We start from the raw sequence: 10,117 nt of genomic DNA on the forward strand, positions 1-10,117 counted from the left end.
CCGTGCAGTTAATTTCCAAACAGGTACGCTTCAAACTGACAAGGGGCCTGAGGCTGTGGATTTCCGGATGGCAAAGGTTGCAAATGCTCTCAAAGCATTTCCCCTGTGTGGAGGTAGTGGCCAAAATCATTCCCTGGGGCTTGAGGAGTCGGGACCCACTGGTCCATTTAAACATCAGACAAAACCAGAAAGCTGCAGGTGTGTAGGTGTCAAATATGTCAGAGTGCTTTTGCCAAGGAATCAACCAGAGTCCATGCTGCCCAGACAAAACCAGACCGGAGGTGCTGTTGACTGCTGCTGCTGAACATACCACCTGCCCTTTCAGCAGCTGAAGAGCATCTCCCCCTGTCCCATGTGGGCTGAGTGATAAGCACAAGGTGAAAAAGCTTTCTGCAGCATTTCCAGTGCAACTGCAGACACTGTGTAAATTTATTAATTACACCCCATTTCCACCCAACTTTTCTCTGCCGTTAGCCTTCTCCATCCATCGCTTCCCCGGTGACCTGCTGATGAGGCACGCAGCATTGACAGAGCAGGTGCTCTTGCCCTCCCTGCCTGCAATATCCTGACTCTGCACAGTCCACAGGTCTCCAATAAAGCAGGAATCCATGAAAAAACAAGAGCAGCACTTCCCTGGCCGGCTTCCTGTCTCCCTCCAGCTGCTCCTCCACACCAGAGACTGGGCAACCCTGAGCTCAGCACTGCCTGTTGACAGAGAAGTTACTGCCTTGTCTTGCTGCAGCATTATTATTTCTAACCAGGTGCTGGTTTCTTTAATACGATAAGTGACTTTAAAACACTTTAAGAGTGTTTCTTCCAGAGTTTTCTACAGATGTCAACACAGACTGAGCATCATGAAAAGAAAAAGCTCCTATGCTTGCTCTGCCATGCTCTTGCTTTGAAAAGCCAGAAAGGCATTTAGACACAGGAATTTAGATTACACAGCTCTAACTCTCCAGTGGATTCCATGCTTTGCACCCGTTCGGAAAAGTTCATGGTTGAAATAGGACCAGCTGATTTCCCTCCCTGCGATAATATGAGGTGACCCTACAGAGAGGGAGTTTGTTGCCAATGTCCCTCCATTGCACTAGCCAAAGGGTTTCTAGGGAACAGACCAGTGAGATGCTACTCACCTAACTGTTCTCTGCAACACCCCCTCCAAACACCCCTGAGTAAGCAACTGCTCTCACTAGTAAAGGTTTTTCGCCCTGTTGTTTATTGTTCTGGACCACCCCACCATTTGAGGTCTTTGCAGCTGCACGTCTGACAATTACTTTTAGGTTGCTTTTCAACAGCTTTGCAGAAACCACCTACTAAAAATCATCTGAGTGCTTCTGATTGTAGTTTATTTTGAAAGGCAGGAAGATGCAAACAGAATGTCCTTCTGGAGTCCAGGGTCTAACTTTAAATCTCTCTTTGTGAAGAGAGCAGAGCAGCTGGGAAACAGCTTGATCACTTCACTGTCCACTGTGTCTGACAAGCCTGTGATAAACTTGAAACAAGACTCCTTGATCTGACACTTTCCCATTCTCTCCTCCCCTGCCTGGTTTTCCTGCCTGAAGCAATAAATTCAAGCACAAATTCATCCCACTCTCACAGGCAGCTGCATGCTCCTCAGCACACATGAGGATGGATAAGAGGTCTCAGAGCAATTCCAGGGAGTCTCACAGGAGACGCAGAGAGTCCCCAGCTACACAGAGCAAACGAGAGAAGAGAGAGAGCAGCAGAGAAGCCAGCAAGCGAAGGGGAGACATAAAGCAGGAGAAACCGAAGGAGATCAAGAGCACCACAGGGACAGCTGGTAGGGTGCACACATCCACAGTGGTGGATGTGGATGATGTGGTATCTGATGAAGAAATGGAGGCAATGGCATTGCTGGACAGCGAACAGCAAGAGGAAGGTATGTTTTATACAAGGGAAGGGGCTCTTTGACCATGTATGGGTCACTATGTGACTCTGCTGTCTGCATGGTGTCTTCACACCCACCTTGCACAGATTCTCAGGACAGCATACGGGAGATTCCAGCCAGCCTCTGCAGTCAGTTCTGCAGGCTGAGCAGCACTGTGTCACAAAGCAAATAACTTTGCAAAAAGCTGCTACATCCCCAGCATCCTTCATGCTTCAGCTTGTTACTCCCCAGTTCTAGTCATGCTCTGTTCTCTCTCTTTTCCTGCTTGCTCTTCTTTAGGTGCAGAAAGTTAGCCTTAAGGCCAGTTCATAGTCAGAAGGACTGAGCTGCAGGGAGGAACTGTGCTTGAGGTGCATACTCATAGCTCCGTGTCTGGATAACCTTTAAGAGCAGCTACTCTCCAGGCTGGGTGTTTCTTAAGCAGATTCCCAGCTACTCTCCAGGCTGGGTGTTTCTTAAGCAGATTCCCAGCCTGCCATGGTTAGAGGGAGAATCGTGGGTTGTTTGGCAAGATGACTGGGCCTCTTTCAACCCACCATCACCACAGGAATGACAGATGTGTATTACAGAACCAGCATCATTTCCGTGTGAAGCCACTATCTGCTTCCATGCCAGCGGCTCTGCTGCCGTAGAGTGACATAAAGGTTCAGACTTGCTCCTGTCTGTCTGGGAACTAAGTTTTTCACCTCTGTCTCTTTTCCGCCTCAATGACAGGAATTCTAGCTAGTGAGCAGTGCTGTGGAGCTCCAGTCATCACACAGGTTCTTGGAATGTGAACCTCCTTCAGGACCTGGTGGCTCTGCAGAGAGCTCCAAGGGCAAAAGGGCAGGGATGGAAGGGCTAGAAGGTATTTAAAATAGAAGGGGTGCAGGAATGCTAACTTTACTAATGGAGAACATGCTACACTCTCTGGGTGAGGTGCACCCAGAAGTTATCTATTTTCATGCCACATGTGCAGATTTTCCCTCGGGCAGGAGCACAACAAAGAGCAGCCAGAGCAAGATGACCCACACTCTCTTTGGGAAGATGTAGAAGGTAATATTCGTCTGGGGCTGACCACCCCAGCCAGCCTTCAGCATCTTGATTTCACTGCTGTAGAGCACAGAGATTTCCACAGCACCAGTGGCTTGGTCCTACTGCATTAGGGAGCTGGGTAAGACTAAAATCCTATTCTAAAACAACCTGAGATACTCTGATAGGGATGGGCACTTCAAGCTGTGCATGTTGAGAGCTACCACTTATTTACAATATTTCTCTTTGCCATTAGCTTATCTTTCCAGATAAGCTTCTGAGATGCCGGCTCAGCCAGCAAGTTGCCCATTCCAAGCCTTGAACTCTGCTTGGTAGCAACAGGTCTTCAAGCTAAAGGCTTCTCTCATTGAGGTACCATGGGGAAGCATGGCTCAATATCTGCCAGTAAAGCAGAGACAAAATCTGTCAGTCCATCCTAGCAGTTCCTGTCCACCTGGGGCAGGGACTATTCTTTAACACAAGACCAGAGAAGGCCAAATGCTTCACATACAACGGGTCTAAGTAGAGGACAATAGTGAAGCTGAGCTGTGCAGGTACTTCTCAGGCAATCAGTATTTAGAGAGCAGTCCTCTCTTAACAGTGTCATGTTGAATTTCTCCCTAGGTGTAAAGTCTCCGGGTATGGGCATCTGCGAGTGGCTTCTGACCATCTTGTCTTTCCTGTTCATCATAATGACCTTCCCCATTTCTGTCTGGTTCTGCATGAAGGTGAGAACAGTCATGGGTCCTTTCTGGGTTTAGTATTTGGTGTCTGATGTGGATTGTAACTTACTGGTTCAGCATGTTTCAGACATGAGCATGAAGATTTTTTGGTGTAAGGCCCCACTTCTTCAACTCAGCCTACCTAGCCCACGGATTGCTGCATTGCAGCAGCAGGTTAAATAGGGTTTGAATTAAAAATTCTAAGAGAGATTGATCTCTCAGTTAATAGCATATTTTCTCCTCTTCCTCCCCTTTTCTCAGTATGCCTACTGGTAGGCATATTTTGATTCCCACTTCTCAGGAAATTTCACATACATCTTGTTATCAACAAGAGTGTCAGCATTATAGCTCAGATCTTGCACATGAGCACATGCACACATGATTCCCTTGGAGGCAGACAACCAACACAGAAAATTTTAGCTCAGGGTATTCAAGTTTGGCCAGGCTACAAGGAAGCAGCAGAAGGCTGGCCTCATCCTGGGAAACCCTGTGCTGCTCTCACCAAATCTTTGGCTGTCATAGGGCTGCTTATATGTTGCTCTCACACAAGGTCAGCCAGCAGCTCTGGGCAGGTTCTCAGTTTAGGCTAAAGGGACTCAGCAACTCAGCTGATGCCACTAGCTCGTATCTGCTGAAATCCTCGCTTTGCAGGGCTTTCTCAGAAGACTTCTTATCATACTGTTGAGACCCCATTCCCTAGTCCTATGCCTACTTCTCCAGCCTATCTTTTGTTTCCCTCTATAGGTAGTGCGGGAGTATGAGAGAGCCATCGTCTTCCGCCTTGGGCATCTCCTTCCTGGAAGAGCCAAAGGGCCTGGTAAGGTGTTTACTGAGCACCCCACAGCCACATTGCTCTGCTTCGTGCTCTGACAAAGCTCACATACTGGTGCCCTCCAAGCAGGCAGAGCTAGACAGGAGATGGGATGTCTTTGCTCCCTTCCTTTAAAGGGCTGGTATCTTCTAATGGCTTTTCTCATCACAGAAGCAGCCTCAGAATTTGAGCCTATGTATTGCTGTTCCTTTGTAGTTCTGCATGCCAAACCCTCCCCTGTTCTCCAAAGCAGGAGGGACAATTTCTGTGGTTCTGATGATCACCAGCTGCACTTCTTCCCACAGGCCTTTTCTTTTTCCTTCCCTGTCTGGACACATATCACAAGATAGACCTCCGCCTCAAAACACTAGAGATCCCCTTCCATCAGGTATTCCCTCTCATTTGGATCACTTTAACATTACACCTCAGGCTTCCAGCCTTTATTCCTGCATAGAAAAGTTTGAAAAAACTCCCATTCGGTTGGACATGCTTGGATACCCCAATAGGGAGTGGCTGGGCTAAAGATACTAGCCCATGGGCTTTCTACCCACCACACTGAGGAGTGCATGCAGCAGGGACTCAGACTAAGATCTTACAACAATGTAAGGATGGTACTCAGCTTATGTATAAGCCTGGGAGGAAGAAAGGGCTGAATGCTTGTTTCTAACCATTAAACCTGCAACCTCCCTAGCCACAGCCTGTCTTCTCCTTCTGGGGTGTATTGTCTGTGCTGCTGCATTGCCAGTGGGACGGGCCTTGTCTGGTGGCATCTCCTGGTTGAGCAAATCTTCTGGAGATACAATAACTGAGCACATACTTCAGGACACAGTCTATGCTCTCAGAACAGGAATGGACCAGGCAGCAATGGGCAGGGAAACACAGCACAGGATGACAACCTACTTACAGTCCCTAGCTCAGCAGCTGTATTGAGGAGACAGGTGCAAAGATGCTTCTCAGGGAACTGAAGTCCAGAGGTTGTATAGTTTGTTCAAGGTCAGTCATCAGCAGAGGTGGAAACTACAAAGACTTAACCATCCAGCTACTCTTCATCATTCTTTTAATCGTGTGCTTTTATGTGCTACCTTAGAGTTGTCAGAACCAGCTCCATCTCTCTTAATGTCTTCTGCTTAGGTGGTGACCAAGGACATGGTTACCTTGGAGATAGATGCTGTCTGCTACTACCGGTTGGAAAATGCCTCTCTTCTCCTTACTACCCTGACCAGCATTTCCAGTGCCATCCAGCTGCTGGTGCAAACCACCACAAAGCGCCTCCTGGCACATCGAGCCTTCTCTGAACTTCTCCTAGAGAGGAAGAGCATCAGCCAGGAGATAAAGGTGCTTCCACAGGGGGAGACAGCAGAGCAAGGGGTGAAATGAGGTTCCACAAAGCAGCTCAGGTGATCAGTCCCTGAAAATCACAAACACTGGTTTGCAGAAGGGTACAATAACAACATGTCTCTCCTTCACAGAAAAATGGTTGATTTTTCTTCTGTTTGTTTTTTGACTTGGATCACTTTAGAGGAAGAACATACACTGTGGGCCCCACAGGCAGCCATAGTGAATAATGGAGCATGGAGGAACTACTTAGACAAGCTCCATCAGTGCTTTGTGATAGCCCGCCTTCATTACTTACCCCAGAGAGGAAATTCTTACAAGAAATGTGACAGTGCCCCTGAGTCAGTTGCCATAAACCCAGCATACATGGGCTTTCCAGGAGCAGTTCTCTGTGGCCATGACACAGGTACATGATGATACCAAGTCAGGAGCTGAATGCTTCCAATGGAACTGAATTGATTGCACACTTGAACTAGTATGGACTGGTTAAACTGTGCTAAATCCCAGGGGCAAACACACATTGGAAGTGAGGGAAGTAGTTTTATTTCTGAGGGGCCTTACACGATAGCACAAAACCTTAATAAATATGCCTTATGGTCCTGCATTTAACTGCCTTGAATTAATGTCCCTGCACTGTCTTACTTCCCTGTAAAAGGCCTAGGCCAGGGCTGGTGTTTCCCTCATGCTCTAAAAATATTCCTCTTCACAGGTGGCTTTGGATGCAGTCACAGGCTGCTGGGGGATCAAAGTGGAGAGAACAGAAATGTAAGTAGAAAATGCTGGCAGAGGGGACTTCCCTGGCTCTTTGCAAGTACCTCTCCTGCTGTGTTCACTGCTGCATGCCTCTTCCTCCTTTGTCTCTGTCTCTCTCCCTGTAGCTATTCTGGAGAAGATAGAGCCCCACCTCCCACCTTCCTATTTTCCCTGTACTTTTCAGCCTCTGCCTCATGTAAAACTTATACATGTGAAGACTGCTTGCTCCAGCACTAACAGCCAGGGCAGGATCCTTAGCTGGGATCTCATCACCATTTCACTGCTGCTACAGGCAGAGTTTGCACCTAATTCTGCAGCAAGCACTAAACCCTCTGTGTCCTATTCTAGATCAAAGGCCGCAGGGAATTAGCACTTGTAGGGATGGGCTCATCATTCAAGAATCCCATGCAGAAAGGTGAGACTCACTCCTCCTGTAGAGGGCCATGGAAGAGAGAGACAATGGTGAATGAGTAAATTGTGTATGAACAGAAGGAAAATCCTGTGCTTGTCTCCCAGTGGATTCTCTGCAGTCTCACAAGGAGTGAGCTTAGACTTCAGGCAGCAGAGGCACAGAGAGGAGAGGTCTCTGCTGCCAAGTGATAATGCAAGTCTAACCGTTAGAAAACTAGGTAGGAAAAGAAAGATAGGTATGGAGGTAGAAGGCTGAAGTGAGACACACAAAGGACACTGGGAGCAAAGAACATGAGTGAACTGCTCTGCAGAGACTGACTCATGAGCCCATTCCAAGCCTCAGACTGATCATCTAGTGCTGGCAGGAAAGTCTAGAGCCCAGCTAATCCCTGTCCTTCACTACCACAGCAACAACGTGCAACTGCCTGCTGAAATTCGCCAGTCCCTAGCTGTGGAAGCGGAGGCCCAAAGACAGGCCAAAGTGCGGGTATGCCAACTCTGAATGCTTCCCATCTCTTTCCAAAGCATTCCTTGTTTATGATCCCTGGGAAATGCCACACAAGGATACAGCTCTGGAAAGATATGTTTTCTTTAATTCCTGTTCAAGAGCTGTGTCTAGCAAGGGGAGATGCAGCAAGAGTGTGGGCCAGTCCAGTGGAGTGCCAGATCTGGTACCTGGCTTACAGGTAGGACAGAAAGACACGCAAAGGAGGTCTGGGGTTATCACTGGGCCCATGGTGATCCCCATGGGGATCTTCTCCTCAGGGTTTCATTCTCCTCTATGAGCCCAGTGCAGGGCTGTCACCCCTGTAACATACCCTGCACCTTGCTCAGTGAGTGCTGGTCTCCATCTCTTGCTCTGCGCTACACGAGAGCCTGAATAAGGTTGGTGTCCAGCACCCCTCCCACAAGCCTAGCCTGAGGGCTGCCCTCTCCCATGCTGTTACAGCAAGAGTATGCTTAGTTGTGGGCCCTGGCAGGCCTAGTAAAAACAAGTTAGACATGAGCTCCCGAACTTTTGGGAGCATCAAGAGGTCTAATACATACTGTGATCCCCAGAGAACAGGAATGTTACAATCACTTTGGCCCTGGGAATTTCATGGTGGCAAACTCCCTCTGTAATGAGCAGTCCATGTTCCCTTACTCCCAGCCTCACAGAAATCTTTATTCCCCTGCTTGGTAGGTGATCGCTGCTGAGGGGGAAAAGGCTGCTTCGGAGTCACTGCGGATGGCAGCTGAGATTCTGTCAAGTGCCCCTGCTGCTGCTCAGCTCCGTTACCTCCATGCACTGCACTCCCTTACTGCAGAGAAACCTACTGCTTTCATCTTGCCCTTGCCTTTGGAGGCCATGAATGTGGTCTCTCCAGCTACCCAGAGTCCTCTGACAGCGAGCAGCCTCCTTACAGGCACCACAAAGCTCCCAGAAAGCCCAAAAGACAAGGACTCACCCATGCTCTAAGAGCTGTTCCATGTCCCATGGTTGCTACACTGCCCCCAGTCAGTCCTGCCCAGAGAGGAGCTGAAGGCTGGCCTATTGGCAGGTCTGGAGGCAGGAGGGAGGGCAGCCCAGGCTGTAATACAAAGTGGATTGTACATGGGAGAAGCCTCTGCTTGTTTTGGGAAGGGAAAAATAGAGAGCACAAGGAGCAGGGGTGGCATGTGTGTGAGCAGGGGGTGGAGGGAAGAGGGGTGTCGTCCCTTTCTCTTCACAGGGCCAGATGCACCTTGACACCTTAGGGCCTGGCCCCTAGGGTCTGATCCATCTTGCAAGACATGGACACCTTGGCAAGAAAGACAGACTTGGCCCTGTGTACTTAGTGCCCCAAACTGAACACCCAGAGGTGGGAGCCCAGCAATTGGTGGGGGAACAGGCAGGGACTGCAGCACACCTGCAGGTTGTTGGGTGCTGCCAGCCTCGTGGTTCAGGAACGAAGGAATGAGCTGGGTCCCATGGTGTAGTCCTGGATACGGGATTTCAGTCACCACCCATGTGGACATACATACATACATACGTACACCCACAGCCAACCAAGGTGTTTAGCCATAGTTTTAAAATAGAAGGAAAAGGCTGCCTTTATTTGCACTTCCCTGCAAGGCACATCAGGGATGCAGAGAAAAGGCAGGCTGTACTGCCGCTCGCTTCCACTGGTGGGTGCGAAAGGACAAGTTCTGAGCTTGTGGGCATCTAAAACTTTTATAAGTGATCCATTTAATCAACTCCGACTGAGCTGACAAAGGAGAATCCAGCACCACTGAGGAAGAACCAGCTGAGAACCTAGAGAACAGCAATACTTTCGCATGGTGCAGCTGCCTTGGTAACCTACACACACAGGGAAGGAACAGAGAAAGTCCTCAATGTCCTATAAGCCTCAAAACTCCTATACATCTTTCCTGACAAAAACTATTTGGAATGACCAGGAACCTACAGATCCCTTGCCAAAGATATGGAGCACTGTCAAATACCACTGCACTTTGTTTCTCTCATCCTGGCACTCTTTGGGTGGATGTCAGTTCTCCTCCTGCCCTTTTACTTGACCTGCAGCATCTCTCTTTGCCTCCCCTGCACAGCCATTCCCAGGACCAATGTTCTGCTGCTGGTGGCCTGTAGAGGCCAAGACAGGGGACTTCATGGCCCTTTTCTTAATTGCCCACACAGTTGTTGGCCATCATGCACATGCCTAGCAGGAGTTACCCAGCCAGTCACTCACTCTTGTATTTTTACCCATTTTTTCAGTCCCTCTGTCTCTTGGTAACACTCACACACATTGGCATATATAAGCGGTAATACTTGTGTTAAATGCAGCTATGTCATGAGGACTGGCTTAATACTGCTGTGGAGGACAAGGATCCCACTTCTATGAAGTTAAATACATATTCTGCATTTAAACTGCCCCTTCAGCTACCTAGACACCCCTTCTCAACACTCTGTGCTCCCATAATACTCACTCTACAAGTATTTGCTGGCCTTTGTAACAGCAAGGACACTCAGGAACCAGTCCCCTTATGGGTGGCTGGGAAGTGGGAAAAATCCACCTGTGAACTTCTTGGTAATCTCATGAGCTTGTCTGGCTGCATTTCCAACTCTGTGTAAAATGATCCATCCAGGCCAAGATTCTCTGGCACATCAAGGACCAACACCTCTACAGATAATATCTCAAAGGAACA

At 48.6% G+C, this 10,117-nt stretch overlaps 2 protein-coding genes across 2 annotated transcripts in view; one reads left to right on the forward strand and one right to left on the reverse strand.

The window, feature by feature from the left end:
* Window positions 1-1,609, reverse strand: part of TDRD5 (tudor domain containing 5) — a 23,750-nt gene extending 22,141 nt beyond the window's left edge. Inside the window, exon 1 of the mRNA XM_061451082.1 lies at window positions 1,598-1,609. Within this exon, the coding sequence (XP_061307066.1) occupies window positions 1,598-1,609 (12 nt within the window). The remainder of the gene's footprint in view (window positions 1-1,597) is intronic.
* Window positions 1,539-8,601, forward strand: NPHS2 (NPHS2 stomatin family member, podocin). Its single transcript, XM_061451999.1, has 8 exons — window positions 1,539-1,900; window positions 3,545-3,648; window positions 4,387-4,459; window positions 4,759-4,841; window positions 5,585-5,788; window positions 6,498-6,553; window positions 7,361-7,439; window positions 8,136-8,601. Exons 1-8 carry the CDS (start codon window positions 1,624-1,626, stop codon window positions 8,409-8,411), a joined length of 1,152 nt encoding a protein of 383 aa, XP_061307983.1. The 5' UTR covers window positions 1,539-1,623; the 3' UTR covers window positions 8,412-8,601.
* Window positions 8,602-10,117: the final 1,516 nt, after the last annotated feature.

The sequence above is a fragment of the Pezoporus flaviventris genome, unplaced genomic scaffold, assembly GCF_033815535.1.
Source record: "Pezoporus flaviventris isolate CSIRO_AGI_PZ_B2104156 unplaced genomic scaffold, CSIRO_AGI_Pfla_v1 ptg000013l, whole genome shotgun sequence".
NCBI classification, from domain to species: Eukaryota; Metazoa; Chordata; class Aves; order Psittaciformes; family Psittacidae; genus Pezoporus; species Pezoporus flaviventris.

What these genes read in the sequence shown, in the direction of transcription:
- NPHS2 (XM_061451999.1), top strand. Translation starts at nt 1,624, where the DNA reads ATGAGGATGGATAAGAGGTCTCAGAGCAATTCCAGGGAGTCTCACAGG. An exon ending in CAGCGAACAGCAAGAGGAAG is followed by an intron (nt 1,901 to 3,544) that starts GTATGTTTTATA and finishes ATTTCTCCCTAG; the next exon opens with GTGTAAAGTCTCCGGGTATG. An exon ending in AAAGACAGGCCAAAGTGCGG is followed by an intron (nt 7,440 to 8,135) that starts GTATGCCAACTC and finishes CCTGCTTGGTAG; the next exon opens with GTGATCGCTGCTGAGGGGGA.